The sequence below is a fragment of the Moschus berezovskii genome, chromosome 14 (genome assembly GCF_049115385.1).
Source record: "Moschus berezovskii isolate FMDL1 chromosome 14, NW_MosBer_1.0, whole genome shotgun sequence".
NCBI lineage: Eukaryota > Metazoa > Chordata > Mammalia > Artiodactyla > Moschidae > Moschus > Moschus berezovskii.
The window spans coordinates 37,786,621-37,806,168 of NC_142473.1; the positions used below are offsets into that span (position 1 = coordinate 37,786,621).

At 39.5% G+C, this 19,548-nt stretch overlaps 1 protein-coding gene across 1 annotated transcript in view; it reads left to right on the forward strand.

The window, feature by feature from the left end:
- The window catches only part of JHY (junctional cadherin complex regulator), an 80,557-nt gene continuing 61,009 nt past the window's right edge, over positions 1-19,548 (forward strand). The window contains exons 1-2 of the mRNA XM_055422502.2: positions 1-122; positions 2,611-3,029. Of these exons, the coding sequence (XP_055278477.2) occupies positions 2,704-3,029 (326 nt within the window). The 5' untranslated portion in view covers positions 1-122; positions 2,611-2,703. The remainder of the gene's footprint in view (positions 123-2,610; positions 3,030-19,548) is intronic.

A 19,548-nucleotide genomic window follows, 5' to 3' on the forward strand; every position in this document is an offset into this window, starting at 1 on the left:
GGGGCTGGCTCTGTTGGCCCCGGTCTCCAGGGCAGCACTGGGAGACGCAGGGCGGGACCCGGAGGCGCCAGCACTGAGGATGCGGGGCCTCCAGGGTCGCGGCAGCCAGGAACGCCCGGCAGGTGACAGGCGGTTTGCCTCCCAAACAGGGTGTGCGGTGCGCCCGAGCAGGGATTGGGGGTGGACGGTGGGACCGTGGCTGGGGACAGGAGAAAACCTCTCGAGGAAAGTGATCCAGGTGGGGAGAAAAGGGAGCCCACAAGCGGGAGCACTTGGGACCCAGACGGGAAGGACAGACGGTGGCCAAGGCAGGGACGGAGCCCAGGAGCCGGTGGTCGGGATCTGGAAAGCCTTTGGCGCCCAGACTCCCAGAACAGCCCTAACCTGGGTTGATCAGGCCGGTCCCGGGCATCAGACCCACCGGATCACCCATCACTTCCTGGGCCTTAAGACGCCCCTGGTTGCCGAGTCTTGTCCATCAGAATAGGCGGAGGGAGGAAATAAACGCCACGCCCCTTTGGGCAGCTTAGGACTTGCTCCAAAACAGGGTAACTTTTCCTCTGCACTCGTCTTGGTGGGTGAACCCTTAAAGCAGGGCTACATTTCACCTACAGAAGGAAGTGTGTTCTTCCCAGTACTAATGGAATGGGCTGGGCCCAAGGATCTTGGCGGGATCCCTTGGGAACGAGCGGTTTCTTGGTGCCACTGGTTTATCCCTGTCTTGTTTACTTAGGAGATGTGTCAGCCGGTCTTTGCCTGAAATTTCAGTGAAAAACTTTGTTCCAGTAGGGAGCCACATTCACTGCATTTAGAAGTCCCACTTTCTAATTTATTTCAGCCATCAGCTTTTCCTTTTTTAATCCCATGCTTTTATAAAATCACACCTCCACAGATGACCCAACTTGGATAGCATCTGGCTTTGCTCTCTTCATTATCTCCCAAACATCAAGAACAAAAATCGTATCTTTTTCTATGAACATTTTTAATTGATTAACTCCAAGAAACCCTAGTCTATGTCATTTAAGAAACAAAGAGAAATTGAAAGGACTGAATTATTTCATGAAGGAGCAGTACCATATTGAAATATAATGATTATTTCAAGCTTTTTTAAGATCCCAAGTACAGTGAACTTGAACTCTTAAAGATGTATTATTACAAACTGTTTTGGTTAAAACCTGTTAGTATTTGAGGGATTTGCTGCTTTCTAAAAATATCCTAAAAGCAAAGGTTGATCCATTTATGACAATTAATATGGTAGAATGAAATATATATTTTTAAAATAAGGCAATTAATACAAACAGTTTGACAAATAATATGTTAGTCTACCAAGAGGGGGGAACTTTAAGTTAAAAAGAAAACCATAGATATTTAAATATTGTATGTATTTCAATATGAATGTTACCTTCGGTCTCTTTTGTTTGTTAAGGTGCTTTCCTCCAAGGAGTTGAGGATGTTCCATAGAAACGTTAGCAACAAGGTCAACTCAGACTAAAATAATGGTCGTGTTATTTAATTAAAGAAAGGATTTGCCAAAAGAATAAGAATAGACCATTAAAACAAATTTTACAGTAATCTCTGATCAGAAAGGTTGTTTCTGTTATCTGACCTACAGGGAAAAAAATGGCATAAAGGCAGTGAGATAGAAGACAGAGCAAACAGAAATGCCAGCTAGAGATGAAAGGAAGCACAATCCAAAAACATCATTACCTTTCAATCGTATCTGAACTCAAAGCACCCTTTCCATAAACCATCTCCTGGGTCTTTATGACAGCCCTTTGAGACAGGGAGGGCTCACTTGGAATCAGACTCTTAAGCGAGTTAGAAGGCACCCCAGCTGTATTCAGGCCAATCTTCCACCCAGCCAACATTCCCCAGGACAGCATCCCTTTCAGGTCCACGTGGATACCCAGCCTCTGCTATGAATCACTGAATGGCAGAATTCACAAGGCCATCAAATCTTTTGTTGAACAGTTTTGATAATTATCATGGGGCTTTTATTAATACTGAGCCGAAGTTGATCTCCATGTTACATCCACCTCAATTACATATTCCTACCTGGTAGCAACCTGGATATCAAAAAGTCTTTCAAATGAAAAGTCAGCCAATATAGGTCTAGGAACAAACTAGCTTCCATCATCTTTTCAGTTCCAACTGTGGAAACCATACTGTCTCCCCCTCCTTTATTTTCCAAAAGGCAGCCCTGAACCTGTTTTACTCTGTCCGTAAATACTACTGAACACGGCATATATATATATCAGTGCCCTGGGTACTGGAAATAAGGCACTGAAGTACTATCCGTAATTACCCATTTGGCTTTGTCCAATCTTATCTGTAACAGGCCCTTGGAAGCTAGAAAAAGGATTCCAGTCATTTGATTTCCTCAATAAAGCTGCATTTGATTATTCAGACTGTTTATGAGCTCTGCAGCAGAAGTGTTCCTGTAGATGGAAAAACACAATAGTTTTTCCCAATAGACCTTTCTCATACTTACAAAAGGGTGCATACAAAAGCCTGCAGATAATATAATGAGGTTCTCTTACTTAATTTTTTAATTAATATTGGAATTAGAGATTTTAATTGTCACAGAATAACATAAATATAATTTTTTAGGCAAATGCTTTTGTGAACCACAACTTTAAATATCCAGCCAGCTGCTGCCATCCACAAGAGAGAATCCCTGTTCATTTTTGTATTTTTCTCAAGATGAGTCATAGTAAATTCATTCCCAAGCTGTCGATTCAATCTCCTGTTCATCACACCGACTTAAAGGTCCAGTCCACAGAGCCATCTTTTAAGAAAGAAGACTTATATCTGATTTCAAAAGACTCTTTGGAATCTGACTCAGAAAGCCCCACTCAAAAGATAAAGTCCCAGTGTGACCTTGAAGACCAAATTCAGGACAACGACATGGAGCCTGACAGCCTAGAGGAGGAGAACTTGAGTGAGACGGAAGAGGAAGCAAGCAGAAAAGCAGCTCAGAGGGCCTACAAGGAAAACCTCTACACCCAAGATGCTGGTGCAATTAACAGGTAAGGAATTGGCTTGTGTAAGAAACAGTGGGTTCTGAGATGCGCTGTTACATAATTATTGGTACTGTCCCAAGTGAAAATAAGGACAGGCTCTTGTTTTGGGATTTTTTTTTATAGTGGATATAATTGATTTACAGTGTTGTATTATTCAAGTATGCAAAGTGATTCAGTTATAGGTATACATATATCTAATTCTTTTTTCATTCTTTTCCCATTCTTTTCTTTTTTCAATATTACTGAATATTGAGTAGAACTCCCTGTACTATATAGGTCCTTGTTGATTATCTGTTTTATTTATAGTAGTGTGTACATGTTAATTGCAAACTCTTCGTTTATCCCTCCCCCTCAACAACCTTTCCCCTTTGGCAACCAGAAGTTTGTTTTCTAAGTCTGTGAGTCTGTTTCTGAACAGGCTCTAGTAACAAGCTCCTTTGTAATGTATGTGAGACAGATCTCCAAGCAGCTAAGGACAGCTTGGAGCCAAGATTTTTGATGAGAATAGTTATTAATGATAAGGACATTTGTATTTCTTATGCTCCTTACTTCCTGTCCATATTCCAAGTGTCCACATTCCAAGGTGCTATGACCTCACCTTGGAGAAATCCCAGAAAGCCTAATCTAGAAAAGTGCCATGATCATGGACTCAGGTGTTCTTGAGTTTTCGAGGCAATGGTGTTTAGTGTATAATTTGAAATAAGTTGCTTTTAGTTTTTTGCAGCTCCCTTTTTCTCTCCTGTGAAATGAGCCAGCTTGCTTATCTCACAATACTGCCATCACGTCAGTGAAGTACATTGTTGAGGGGGACTTGAGACCTCTACCTGAGCCAGAAGAGGTCTACCTTCCTGGGCTTATATAATCACAGAGATTTAATTTCTATAATCATCAGTATTTACGGTGCATTCACTTTATGCTAGAAGCTACCAAAACATCTAAGAAGATATAAATGAGTGCAATATTATTCAGTTTTAATAAAATATAAATGACACACTAGAGTACTGAAGTTCAAAGCCATTGATTAGAAAGGGGTCTTGGGATGGTGGTAAGTTACAAAGCGTCTGAAGCAGACCAAGTGGTTTCAGATTCTGCCACTGACTAGTTGTGTGACCTTGGCCAAGCCCATTTAAACTCTCTGTGCCTCAGCTCTTCATCAGTAAAAATGGGATAATAATAGTAGTTATCTCACAGTTTATTGTGAAGCTAAAATCAGTGTGTGTGTGTGTGTGTGTGTATGTGTGCGTTTCATATATATATAAAGTGCTTCAAACAGTGACTCTTAATAAGTTATGTATGTGTTAGATTTAAAAAAGAAAAACACTCTTCTACCATGTTTTTTTCCCCAATAAAACCAAAGCTGAAGGGTTGAGGAGGGGCAATGATATAAAGTCAGAAGTAGGGCTTAATTTTGTTAGCCAAATAATAAGGGTGCATGGGACTGTAGAAAATAATGCCTTGCCTTATTCTCTTAAGTTTAAGGAAACAATTTTTACAAATGTGCAGTATAAACTGCTTTTATTTTTTTGAATTGGAATACAGCTGCTTTACAATGTTGTATTAGTTTCTGCTGTACAACAAAGTGAAACAGCTATGTACACATATATCCCCTCCCTCCTGGACCTTCTTTGTGTTAGATGTTTTTTAACTTAGGGCTAAAATAAATTGAGGAAAGCTTGTTGGAAGTCTTAGAACTTGGGCAGGCAGGGTTTTGGAAACTAGGCAAGATTTGGGGAAAAAAGAACAGAATTAACATGAGTGTGTGTGGCCCATTGAGCCCCATTTGATGACAGAGGATGTTTTTTGAATGTAGGAAAATTAGAGGAGGGGCCTGCTTACAAGGGCCTTCGTGGACACCACCAGCCCATGCACGGAAACTCAAATGATGTTTCCCAAGAACACACTCCCGGCACAGGCTTTCATGGGAGCCAGGATGAGAGCCTAGCCCTACGTCTTTCCCCGCTTTCTTCTTTCCTTCTTTCTCTTTCACTGAAGATACCAAGTTGAATCGAGCTCGTCTGCTTCTTAGGGGCTGTCGGAGTAGAGTAAGTCCCCTACACACGAACCTTCAAGTCATGAACTTTCAAAGATATGAACGTACTATACCCTAACAGTACAGTACTATAAAGGCAATTTTGTTAGTTGGGTACCGAGGGTAGCTTTGTTAGATTTACAAATAAATTGGACTTAACTAACTGGCGTGCTGTGATTCATGGGGTCGCAAAGAGTCAGACACGACTGAGTGACTGAACTGAACTGAACTGATCTTAACTTAACTGAACTTAACTGACTTAACCATCTTGGAATGGAACTCGTTCGTATGTAGGAGACTTACTTGTCAGTGATAAATGCTATGACTGAGGTGTAGCCACAGAGCTAGAGGGTAAAAGAGGCTTAGGAAGGCTTTAGCCAGCTCGCCACCCCTGACTGAATGGGGTTGGGTATACACAGAGGAGAAAACACAGGTTCTTGGGGAAGACAGTTAGATGAAGCAGTATTCAAGGAAGATTATTCTGCAAGCTGGTGCATTATGAATTAGACAGTAAAAACACAGCAAAGAGACCACCAGATGGTAATAATTATAACAACAACAGTAATAGCAACATCATCTCTTTTGAAAGGCCATTGTAACCACTCAATTCTTCATTGCAATCCCACAAGAAAGTGCTGCTATTCCCATTTTACAGGTCAGGAAAATGAAGCTGACAGAGATGAAGTCACCTAACATCAGAGTGCTTTGTTACTGATGTTGAGGGTTTCTTTAAAAAAAAAAAAAAAAAGAATTATTTATTTATTTACTTTGGCCATGCTGTGCAGCCTGCAGGATCTTAGTTCCCCAACCAGGGATCGAACCCGGGCCACAGCAGTGAACATGCCAAGTCCTAACCACTGGACCACCAGGGAATTCCCTGAGGTTTTTAATTAAGAAAAAATTCTAACCCACAGAAAAGGACAGAGAAAAATACCATCTCACCCTTATTGCCATATGTTTCAGATATATTTTTTAAAACATAAAATGTTGCAGACAGTTTCCTTGTTCCCCTTCTCACACCCGTCTTCCTCTTCAGAGATAACCAACACATACTTTTCTTCCGGCCTTGCCGTGCAGCCTGTGGATCTCAGGGACAAGACCCTCATGGTGGAAGCACGGAGTCTTAACCACTGGACTACCAGGGAAGTTCCAACCAATACATACTCTTATATGAGTGTATTCCCTTCATAGCAATTTTTTATTCATTTCCTTCACAGCTAATGAGTGGAGACATATGTATATAAAGAATTGCTAGGACTTGGTGACAACTTAGAACTGGGGTTGGAAAGAACAAGAGAAGGCAAAGATTAAGCTTCTGACAACAAAAGCATTGACAGAATACTTATCCTGAGCCCAATCCCTGTGCCAGACACTTAACATATATCATCTTATTTAATCTTTTTGGCAGCCCCAATAGGTGGACACTATCATGATCCCATCTTAGAGACTGCAAATGAGGCTTACAGAAGCTGGTTATTTATTTCACCAGGGGCGTGGTAGAGCAGCAAACTCCTGCAGCCTGACTCTATGCTTTAAACCATGTTTTTATTGTAGCACTAATCTAAGAGAGTCATAGTCTCCTAGGTAATAAATGGTAGTTTTATTTATAGAAACAGGGCATCGGAAAGGATAGGTATTCTTGTCTGTACTTTTACAAGGAAGAAACCAAGGCAAGGATCCATTATGTGACCTCATTTCCCCAATGCTGAGTTTTTCCTCTTTGAACAATGCTCAGAGACCTGACTTTAACCTTGCTTTTTACCCAAGGACAATGTAAATACTATTCAATGTATTTTTAAAATTTATTTCTTTATTGAAGGATAATTGCTTTATAGAATTTTGTTGTTTTCTGTCAAACCTCAACACTAATCAGCCACAGGTATACATATATCCCCTCCCTTTAGGACCTCCCTCCCATTTCCCTCCCCATCCCACCCCCAAGTTGATACAGAGCCCCTGTTTGAGTTTTCTGAGTCATACAGCAAATTCCCGTTGGCTATATATTTTACATATGGTAATGTTACTCCTTCCATACATGTCACATTCCATACATGTCACATACATTTCCTCCCCTCTCCCCATGTCCATAGTCTATTCTCTATGTTTGTTTCTCCATTGCTGCTCTATAAATTCTTCAGGACCATTTTCTAGATTATGTATATATGCATTAGAATACAATATTTATGTCTTTTTCTGAATCACTTCACTCTGTATAATAGATTCTAGGTTCATCCACCTTATCAGAACTGACTCAAATGCATTCCTTTTTATGGCTGAGTAATATTCCATTGTGTATATGTACCACTGCTTCTTTATCCATTCATCTGTCCATGGACATCTAGGTTGCTTCCATGTTCTCAGTTCAGTTCAGTCGCTCAGTCATGTCCGACTCTCCGCGACACCATGAATCACAGCCAGTTCTAGCTATTGTAAATAGTGCTGCAATGAACAATGGGATACATATGTCTGTTTCAATGTTGGTTTCCTCAGGGTATATGCCTAGGAGTGGGATTGCAGGGTCATATGGTGGTTTTATTCCTAGTTTTTTAAGGAATCTCCGTACCGTCTTCCATAGTGGCTGTATCAATTTACATTCCCTCCAACAGTGCAAGAGTGTTCCCTTTTCTCCACACCCTCTCCACCATTTATTGTTTGTAGACTTTTTGATGATGGCCATTCTGACTGGTGTGAAGTGATAGCTCATTGTAGTTTTGATTTGCCTTTCTCTAATAATGAGCCCCAGTGTTCTTGCCTGGAGAATCCCAGGGGCCGGGGAGCCTGGTAGGCTGCCGTCTATGGGGTCGCACAGAGTCAGACACGACTGAAGCGACTTAGCAGCAGCAGCATCAATAATGAGCTATGTTGAGCATCTTTTCATGTGTTTGTTAGCCATCTGTATGTCTTCTTTGGAGAAATGTCTTTTTAGGTCTTTTCCCCACTCTTTGATTGGGTTGTTTTTCTGGCATTGAGTTGTATGAGCTGCTTGTATATTTTGGAAATTAATCCTTTGTCAGTTGTTTCATTTGCTATTATTTTCTCCTATTCTGAGGGTTGTCTTTTTCATCTTGCTTATAGTTCTCTTTGCTGTGCAAAAGCTTTTAAGTTTAATCAGGTCCCACTTGTTTACTTTTGTTTTTATTTCCATTTCTCTAGGAGGTGGGTCATAGAGGATCTTACTTAGATTTATGTCATCAAATATTCTGCCTATATTTTCTTCTAAGAGTTTTATAGTTTCTGGTCTTACATTTAGGTCTTTAATCCATTTTGAGTTTATCTTTGTGTATGGTGTTAGGAAGTATTATAATTTCATTCTTTCACATGTAGCTGTCCAGTTTTCCCAGCACCATTTATTGAAGAGGCTGTCTTTGCCCCATTGTATAGTCTTGCCTCCTTTGTCAAAACTAAGATACCCATAGGTGCATGGGTTTATTTCTGGGCTGTCTATCTTGTTCCATTGGTATATATTTCTGTTTTTGCACCAGCACCATAGTGTCTTGATGACTGTAGCTTTGTAGTATAATCTTGTCCAGCTCAATGCTTCTTTCTCAAGACTGCTTTGGTTATTCGGGGTCTTTTGTGTTTCCATATGAATTGTGAAATATTTTGTTCTAGTTCTGTGAAAAATGTCATTGGTAATTTGATAGGGATTGCACTGAATCTGTAGATTGGATTTGGTAATATACTCATTTTGACAATATTGATTCTTCCTACCCAGGAACATGGAATCTCTCTCCATATGTTTATGTCAGCTTTGATTTCTTTCATTAGTGTCTTATAATTTTCTGTATACAGTCCTTTTGTCTCCTTAGGTAAGTTTATTCCTAGATATTTAATTCTTTTTGTTGCAATGGTGAATAGGATTGATTCCTTAATTTCTCTGATTTTTTATTGTTAGTAAATAGAAATGCAAGTGATTTCTGTATATTGATTTTGTATCCTGCAACTTTGCTAAATTCACTGATTAGCTCCAGTAATTTTCTGATAGCTATCTTTAGGGTTTTCTACGTACACTATCATATCACCTGCAAACAGTGAGAGCTTTACTTCTTTTCCAATCTGGATTCCTTTTATTTCTTTTTCTTCTCTGACTGTTGTAGCTAGAACTTCCAGAGCTATGTTGAATAATAGTGGTGAAAGTGGACACCCTTGTCTTGTTCCTGATCTTAGGGGGAATGCTTTCAGTTTTTCACCATTAAGAATAATGTTTGCTGTAGGTTTATGATATATGGCCTGTACCATGTTGAGGTAGGTTCCTTCTATGCCCATTTTTTGAAGAGTTTTAATCATAAATGGGTGCTGAATTTTGTCAAAGGCTTTTTCTGCATCTATTGAGATGATCATATGGTTTTTCTTTCAATTTGTTAATATGGTGTATCACATTGATTGATTTGCATATATTGAAGAATCCTTGCATTCCTGGAGTAAACACAAATTGATCATGGTGTATGAGCTTTTTGATGTGTTGCTGAATTCTGTTTGCAAAAGTTCTGTTGAGGATTTTTGCATCTATGTTCATCAGTGATATTGGCCTGTAGTTTTCTTTTTTTATGTTGTCTTTGTCTGGTTTTGGTATGAGGATGATGGTGGCCTCATAGAAGGAGTTTAGAAGTGTTCCTTCCTCTGCAATATTTTGAAAGAGTTTTAGAAGGATAGGCATTAGCTCTTCTCTAAATGTTTGATAGAATTCTCCCGTGAAGCCATCTGGTCCTGGGCTTTTGTTTTTTGGGAGATTTTTGATCACAGCTTCAATTTCAGTGCTTGTAACTGGGTGGTTCATAATTTCTATTTCTTCCTGGTTCAGTCTTGGACGATTGAGCTCTTCTAAGAATCTGTCCATTTCTTCCAGGTTCTCCATTTTATTGCCATAGGGTTGTTCATAATAGTCTCTCATAATCTTTTGTATTTCTTCAGTGTCTATTGTAACCTCTCCTTTTTCATTTCTAATCTTGTTGATTTGATTCTTTTCACTTTTTTCTTGATGAGTCTGGCTAAATGCTTGTCAATTTTATCTTCTCAAAGAACCAGCTTTTAGTTTTATTAATCTTTACTATTTTTTTCATTTCTTTTTCATCTATTTCTGCTCAGATCTTTATGATTTCTTTCCTTCTACTAATTTTGGGGGTTTTTTTGTTCTTCTTTTTCCAGTTGTGTTAAGTGTAAAGTTAGGTTGTCTATTCAATGTTTTTCTTGTTTCCTGAGGTAGGATTGTATTGCTATAAACTTCCCTCTTAGAACTGCTATTGCTACATCCCATTGGTTTTGAGTTGTCGTGTTTTCATTGTCATTTGTTTCTAGAAATTTTCTGATTTCCCTTTTGATTTCTTCAGTAACCTGTTGGTTATTTAGAAATGTATTGTTTAAACTCCATGTGTTTGCATTTCTTACAGTTTTTTCTTGTAATTGATATCTAGTCTCATACCATTGTGGTTGGAGAAGATGCTTGATGTGATTTCAGTTTTCTTAAATTTACTGAGGTTTGATTTGTGACCCAAGATGTGGTCTATCATGGAGAATGTTCCATGTACAGTTGAGAAGAAGGTGTATTCTTCTGCATTTGGATGGAATGTCCTGACGATATCAATGAGATCATTCTCATCTAATGTATCTTTTAAGACTTGTGTTTCCTTATTAATTTTCTGTTTTGATGATCTGTCCATTGGTGTGAGTGGGGTGTTAGTCTCCTACTATTATTGTGTTACTGTCAATTTCTCCTTTTATGTCTGTTAGTGTTTGTCTTATGTATTGAGGTGCTCCTATGTTGGGTGCATAGATATTTACAATTGTTATGTCTTCCTCTTGGATTGATCCCTTGATCGTTATGTAGTGTCCTTCCTTATCTCTTGTAATATTCTTTATTTTAAGGTCTATTTTGTCTAATAATGAGGATTGCTACTCCAGCTTTCTTTTGCTCACCATTTGCATGGAATATATTTTTCCATCCTCTCACTTTCAGTCTATATGTGTCTTTAGGTCTGAAGTGGGTTTCTTATAGACAGCATATATATGGGTCTTGTTTTTGTATCCATTCAGCTAGTCTGCGTCTTTTGGTTGGAGCATTAAATCTATTTATATTTAAAGTAATTATTGATATATATGTTCCTATTGCCATTTTCTTAAGTGTTTGGGGTTGATTTTGTAGATCTTTTTTCTTCTCTTGTATTTCTTAACTATATAAGTCCTTTTAGTTCAGTTCAGTTCAGTCGCTCAGTCGTGTCCGACTCTCCGCGACCCCATGAATCACAGCACGCCAGGCCTCCCTGTCCATCACCAACTCCCGGAGTTCACTCAAACTCATGTCCACAGAGTTGATGATGCCATCCAGCCATCTCATTCTCTGTCGTCCCCTTCTCCTCCCGCCCCCAACCCTTCCCAGCATCAGAGTCTTTTCCAGTAAGTCAACTTGTCGCATGAGGTGGCCAAAGTATTGCAGTTTCAGCTTTAGAATCAGTCCTTCCAATGAACACCCAGGATTGATCTCCCTTAGAATGGACTGGTTGGATCTCGTTGTGGTACAAGGGACTCTCAAGAGTCTTCTCCAGCACCACAGTTCAAAAGCATCAATTCTTCGGCGATCAGCTTTTTTCACAGTCCAGCTCTCACATCCATACATGACCACGGGAAAAACCATAGCCTTGACTAGACGGACCTTTGTTGGCAAAGTAACGTCTCTGCTTTTTAATATATTATCAGGGTTGGTCATAACTTTCCTTCCAAGGAGTAAGCGTCTTTTAATTTCATGGCTGCAGTCAGCATCTGCAGTGATTTTGGAGCCCAAAAAAATAGTCCGACAAGTCCTTTTAACATTGTTGTAAAGCTGGTTTTGTGGTACTGAATTCTCTTAACTTTTGCTTGTCTGAAAAGCTTTTTATTTCTCCATCAATTTTGAATGAGATCCTTGCTGGGTACAGTAATCTTGATTGTAGATTTTTTCCCTTTCAATACTTTAAGTATATCCTGCCATTCCTTCTGGCCTGAAGAGTTTCTGCTGAAAGATCAGCTGTTAAGTGTATGGGGTTTCCCTTGTATGTAACTTGTTGCTTCTCCCTTGATGCTTTTAATATTCTTTCTTTGTGTTTATTTAGTCTTTGTTAGTTTAATTAGTATGTGTCTTGGTGTTTGTCCTGTATGGGACTGTTTGTGCCTCTTAGAATTGATTGACTATTTCTTTTTCCATGTTGGGGAAATTTTCAACTATAATCTCTTCAAAAATTTTCTCATATTCTTTTTCTCTTCTTTATCTGTGACCCCTATAATTCGAATGTTGGTGCGTTTCATATTGTCCCAGAGGTTTCTGAGACTGTCCTCAGTTCTTTTCATTCTTTTTACTTTATTCTGCTTTTCAGAAGTTATTTCTACCATTTTATCTTCCAGTTCACTGATTCATTCTTCTGCTTCAGATATTGTGCTATTGATTCCTTTCAGAGTATTTTTAATTTCAGTAATTGTGTTGTTTATCTCTGTATGCTTATTCTTTAATTCTCCTAGGTCTTTGTTAATTGATTCTTGCATTTTCTCCATTTTGTTTTCAAGGTTTTTGACCATCTTTACTATCATTATTCTGAATTCTTTTTCAGGTAGTTTGCCTATTCCCTCTTCATTTATTTGGACTTCTGTATTTCTAGTTTGTTTCTTCATTTGTGTAGTATTTCTCTGCCTTTTCATTATTTTTTTTTAACTTATTGTGTTTGAGATCTCCTTTTCCCAGGCTTCAAGGTTGAATTCTTTCTTCTTTTTGATTTCTGCCCTCCCCTGGTAGCTCAGAGGTTAAAGCATCTGCCTCCAATGTGGGAGAGCTGGGTTCGATCCCTGGGTTGGGAAGATCCCCTGGAGAAGGAAAATGCAACCCACTCCAGTATTCTTGCCTGGAGAATCCCATGGACGGAGAAGCCTGGTAGGCTACAGTCCACGGGGTCGCAAAGAGTCAGACACGACTGAGCGATGGAACGGAAGGTTGCTCCAGTGGTCTGTGTAAGCTTTGTATACGGTGAGATTTGTGCTGAGTTTTTGTTTGTTTCTTTATCCTCTGATGGGCAAGGCTGAGTGAGGTGGTAATCCTGTCTGCTGATGACTGGGTTTGTATTTTTGTTTTGTTTGTTTGGATGAGGCATCCTGCACAGGGTACTACTGGTGGTTGGGTGATGCCAGGGCTTTTATTCAAGCGGTTTCTTTTGTGTGAGTTTTCACTAGTTGATACTCCCTAGGGTTAGTTCTATGGTAGTCTAGGGTCTTGGAGTCAGTATTCCCACTGTAAAGGCTCAGGGCTTGATCTCCTGTGTCACAAAGTAATTTAGTGGAAGAGATGAAATGGGCACCCAGCTCTCAACTTTCAATCCAGTGATCGTTTTCACTATACAGGGTCCCCTTAGAAGAGCCATTGATTCTCTATCTTTTTCAGAGCACTGGAGGAAGAGACAGTCCCCACTCAAGAGTAAGAAGAAAAGTAACCATTTCACAAATCCACAGTAGCTGGAAGAATGTGACACTTTAGACTCCAAGGGAGCCCCAAAAACATCAATGTATTTTTAAATAAAGAATAATACAAAGTCAAAAGCATGGTTAGGGCCTTGGCCTTCTGATTCACAGATCCTAAAATAATGGTATTTTCCTTAGACTGATTTGTCTTGGAAACATTAACAAAAGACTATAATCCCCAGGATTAGAGTGGGTTATAGGCCTAGTAATTGTTTGGCTGTGCAGTGCTTGACTGGAGAACCAGTTCTCCACTACAAAGGAAAACACAACCAAAGCATTTAGTCAAGTAGTGCCTCAAAAATATCATCCAGGGACTTCCCTGATAGTCCAGTGGCTAAGATTTTGCACTCCAATGCAGGGGGCTCAGGTTCAATCCCTGATCAGGGAACTAGATCCAACATGCCACAACTGAAAGATACTGCAACTAAGGCCCCAGCATAGCCAAATAAAAGGTTTTTTTTTAAGCCTTAAAAAAATATCATCCAGTTGAGCATTTCCTTACTGGCCCCTTTCTCTGTTCATCTTGGAAACTTTTCCTATGTGTATCGTTGCTTGGATCTGAGTAGTTTATGAGTCAAGAAATAGACAAGTTGATCACAGGCTCTCAATATGAAATTCAAGAGTGCTTTTATTTCTGTCAGGTAGATGGCATTCTGGGAACTATAGTTCAAAATAATTAGTCAAAGTCTTGCCTTAAAACCAAGCAAAATCTCTTTCTTCTTCCTTTTATGGGCAACCATTTTAAAAGCTGCCTGCCAAGTCACTTGAGCTCTACTCTTGTGTTTTGATGTTACTAGAACCTCCTCAAAGCAAGTACTCCCTTGTACCTCAGCAAAGTCAAGCCTCAGCTCAATGTATATGGATTAGAAAAACCTTTTACTTAATAGAAATTGGAGCAGCATTGACTGCAGTGAATGAATCAAGAGTGGAAAGAGGATCTTCACGTGATAATCCTTAAACCCCACTCCAGAACTAGCCTTATGACACTCGGCACTCAGGGAGAAGGAGATCAATGTAATTCCTAGAGCATTAGAAATAACCTCTTCAGCCCTGCGGCCCTCTGAAACCTCATATGTTAAAAAAAAAAAAAAAATCAGAAAGCAGCAATACAGTAACTGGCATATGTGTTTGATAAGGTTTTATTTACAAACATACCTCAGTATAATTAGCTACTATTTGGAGGACCATTTGCTTGATATTTACTATCTCATTTATCACAACAAGTGGCTCTGAGACAATATTATCCCCATTTTGCAGATGGGGAACCAAGGCTCTGAAAGTTTTGTTAGGTGTATGTAGCTACTAAGTGGCTGAGCCAGAAATTGAACTGAATGAACTGCCTTCTAACTCCAAAGTCTATGCCTCCAATTGTATGTATTTGGGTAGGTGATCAAGGACTGATCTAGTCAAGAACTCAGTTTTGCTCTCTATCAGAAATTAAAGCTGTAACCACTTCAATATGGACTGAACTGAGGCCAGATTAAATATGCGTGTAAAGTGATAAATTTTAGCTAAGTAATACAAACCTGTAACGGGTCCTGTGTCCTCAGAACACAATAAACATTAATGGTATTTCACTTTTGGGCAGGAGGATCATTTGTTGTTGTTCAGTCACTCAGTCATGTCCAACTCTTTGTGACTCCATGGACTGCAGCACACCAGGCTTCCCTGTCCTTCACCACCTCCCAGAGCTTGCTCAGATTCACATCCACTGAGGGTCCATATGAACAGCATCACAGTAGCCTATATTCCCCAGCAACTCTCCTGGAAAACAGAATGTTTTCCTTCAGTGAAGGCTCTCTCATCACCTGGGAAGCAGAGCCCTCACCAGATATCCCCCATTCTGTCTAACAGACGACCTTGTGCCAGAAATTACTGGGTGGAAGACAGGCGCAGGAAGGTATTCTTAGTTAACTTGAATATTCAGAATTGACTGAAAGTAAGAAAAGGACTCAGGAATAATCATCTGCATTTTTGTGGCAGTATATAATTTTTCCTCTCAAAAGCTTCCATATATATATATGAATATGTAGTATTTATATATAAATATGTAGTGTGTGTGTGTATATATATATAGTTGACCCTTGAACAAAATGAATTTGTACTGAATGGGTTCACTCACGTGAGGATTTTTTGTTAATAAATAGTACTACAGGAGTACAAAACCCACAATTGGTTGAATTAGTGGATGTGGTACTGTGGAAACAGAGGGTGGGCCCTGCCACTTGAGCATCCACAGAATTTGGTATTCTCAGCATGTCCTGGAACCAATCCCTCACACATACCAGGGAGTCTGTATGTTGTTTCCAATTAACAATTCAAGAATCAAGTGAAGTACTGAATGGTGATTTCTAGGACTTAAATATTAGTATGGGATAAGCAAAACCAAAAGAAGGTAGAGAAACTTAGTAAAAAACCAAAGTCAGAATTTTAACTTCCCCCTCCAGTTTCACACATAAGATATATTTGAGCTGATGAAAGATTACTTCCTCTCATAAGTGTCATAGAGATTTATTTTTACCCCTCTGGTTGGGAGAGTAAATAAACTTGAGGCTAGGTGTAATATCCTAGTTTTATCAAGAACATTCTGAGAGCTTCCAGGCATCAACTTTCATTCCTGTTGGTTTCTAGCAACATTCATCCATGTTAATTTATGTTGTCTTGATGAGATTTTCCATTTAAGGTCATTGGCTGGCCAACCTCTTCAAATGCATTCTACTCTATACCCAAGGCCTTCCCAGGTGGCTCAGTGGTAAAGAATCTGCCTGCCAGTGCAGGAGATGCAAGAGACACAGGTTTGATCCCTGAGTGGGGAAGATGCCCCTGGAGGAGGACTTGGCAACCCACTCCAGTATTCTTGCCTGGGAAATCCCATGCACAGAGGAGCCTGGCAGGCTACAGTCCATAGTGTCGCAAAGAGTCAGACATGACTGAGCATGCATGCACATATATACAATCCTATGGGGTTCACACAGTATTTGGTGATAGCTACTAGCATGTTGGTAGTTTATTTCTGATCACATGGGTATCATCATATCAAAGAAGTGACCTGCTGTCATAGGTATTGGTCACTGCTGTCTTATGTTCAGTTGCTCACAAACAATGCAGCAGTCAAAGCCTGACGCGCTCCTCAGAGCAGGCATTGTGCCATCATGACAGACGAGCAGTCAGAGGAGGAAGTGAGGTGTGTGCGTGGGCATGAATTGTTTCTATTAGAGGCACAGTCCCCGCCAGAAATGCTAATGCTACCGTGACTCCTGGGGTTTTATTGCCCTCAGAGACGACCATGAGTTCCTTTCCAGCTTATTTCCAAATGGGGATGCATTACTGTGTTAAAATAAGTAAATAAACAGTGAGTTCGAAACCTCACAATGTGTTATTGAAATTTACATCACCTACAGTCCTGCCAGTTTATCAAGAGGAAGATTGTAACCAAGTAACTGAGCAGACAAGTTTAATTCACAACCTTCACTCTATTCATCTGTTTCTACTCCCTGACAAATTTGGAAATGTGGAAGTCTTTGGTTACTATAATTTTTTAATGGATTGAATTTAAAATTTTTCCCCAACCCCTATATACATTGGTGAGTTTCCCATGATAGGCCCAATTCAGTTTTTAAAATGGTGGATTCTTAGAGCTGTTTGGTCTTTTAAGTTCAGCCTATCCCTTACTGTATTAATAAAAGGTGGAACCTGAGGCCTAGAGTGGATAAGAAACTTGCCCAAGTTCACATAACCGCTCAGTGGCAAAATCTGGACTAGGGCTCAGGTGTCAAGACCTCTCCACTGCTCTTCCCATGACATCACAGCTACCTTGCAATTCCAATGCCATTAATATCTGGCAGTTAAAATACAAGAGAGGACTTCCCTGGAGGTCCAGTGGTTAGTACCTTGCCTTCCAATGCAAGGGATGCGGGTTCCATCTCTGATCAGGGAGCTAGGATCCTACATTCAGTTTAGTTCAGTTCAGTCGCTCAGTCGTGTCCGACTCTTTGCGACCCCATGAATCACAGCACGCCAGGCCTCCCTGTCCTTTACCAACTCCCGGAGCTCACTCAAACTCATGTCCATCGAGTCGGTGATGCCATCCAGCCATCTCACTCTCTGTCGTCCCCTTCTCCTCCCGCCCGAATCTTTCCCAGCATCAGAGTCTTTTCCAGTGAGTCAACTCTTCGCGTGAGGTGGCCAAAGTATTGGAGTTTCAGCTTTACATGCCTCTTGGCCAGAAAAAAAAAAAAAAAAAAATGTATATATATATATATAAAACAGAAACAATATTGTAACAAATTCAATCTAGACTTTAAAAATGGTATGTGTGTGCTCAGTTGTGTGACTCTCTGCAATCCCATGGACTGTAGCCCATCAGGCTCCTCTGTCCATGGAATTTTCCAGGCAAGAATACTGGAGTGGGTTTTCTTAAAAATGGTCCACATCCAAAAAAAAAAAAGAAAAAACTTGAAAAAAGTACAAGAAACTGTTTAAAGAAAGTGTAAGCACTTGGAAGTGCTGTCAGTCTGGGTCTCTGCCTTTTAGCCACTGTTTCTGGAGAATGAAAAGAACTCCCGAGTTTTCCAGGGAAAATGTCTGGCAAGAGCATTGTAAACTCTCACTGAAGGAGGGGAATTCATTTCTAAATATGTTCTGTGTCATACAGCATTTCCCTTGTGAGGATGCAGCCTTTGTTTCACATAAGATAATCTTAATGGAAACGAGGTACTGGAAATTTCACATTGCAATTACTAGCATGCCCTCTTAAGATAATTTATTTTAACTCAGAGATTGCCATGAATCAACACTGGTACTAATAAGAACCTGGTGCAAATATTTGGTTATTTTGCAGTCAAAAGCTGTTGTCAAAAAAGGGAGACTTTGGTTGGAATTATCCGAACTGTATGACTGCGGTCAACAAAATTCACCAGATAACGTAACAATCCAACCCCTTCACTTGTGGATAGTCTTTGGCCTTTGGTTCATTAAACTACTTTTCTTCTATTAAAATGTTTAATTTTTTTACTAGAATAAATGCCTGCATTAGATGAAATTTTCTGGGTTATAAATAGCCTTCCCAAAGGATTTCAATATACTTGTGGAACCTTTTTGTTTCGTACTTGCAAAAGTGATTCTTTTTTTTATCCTTTGGATTTATTTCATTTTATTTACTTAAAAGCTGTTGATAAAAAGATTAAGATGAGCACAGAATTCAGGAATCCTTGGAAGCAATTGTCAGTTTTATTGCTCCTTAAAGAAGCATTAAAAACTGTACACTTAAACAGAAATTGAATTTGCTGTTCATATCCATAAAAGATTTAATGGCATATAAATTGGGAATAATTGTTCTGTTTAAAAGGATTAAATTAAACCTAAATCAATAATAACATGTGCAGTTTCAATTTAACTGCCTACTTAAAATAAAGTGGCAAAGAAATAACTGCTAAATGATTAATAGCAATGCTTTTATTCACCTTCTTGACAGGCAAAATGGCCAGTTATTGAATATTTTATTATGAGTGCAAAGGATGTTAATTGTACTAGAAACATGCTCTAATTTTAGTAATTTTTTGATTGAATACTAAACTGAACACGAAGCTCTTCGTCAAATGGAGATTTGATTTTATTTGGACTGAAGTTGTCACAGTCAGTGCTCAAATGTGGTCCATTAGAGACAGCAAATAGGATGGCATATGCCTAGGAGACCACCCTCCCCTTCCTCTCTGCATCCGTCTCTAACCTGGGCATCTGAAGGGCAGACCTGGCATCTGTTGTCTGAATGGCAACAAAAGCATTGTGTACTCATTGTCTAACCTCCCTATCCAATGGGGAGAAAACAAGGTGTGTGTTTTGTGTGAACATGATTACCAATGAAGGAGCACTTCACACTCATTTTATTCCAGTGTGTTGACCTGGACCACACAATACAATGGAGCATCTCAGCGCACAAGCTCAGAACAATGGGGTTCTTTAGTATCATGTTCTATTTCAACCATTAGATTTGTTTCCGTGAAGTATTACAGCTTTCCACACTCC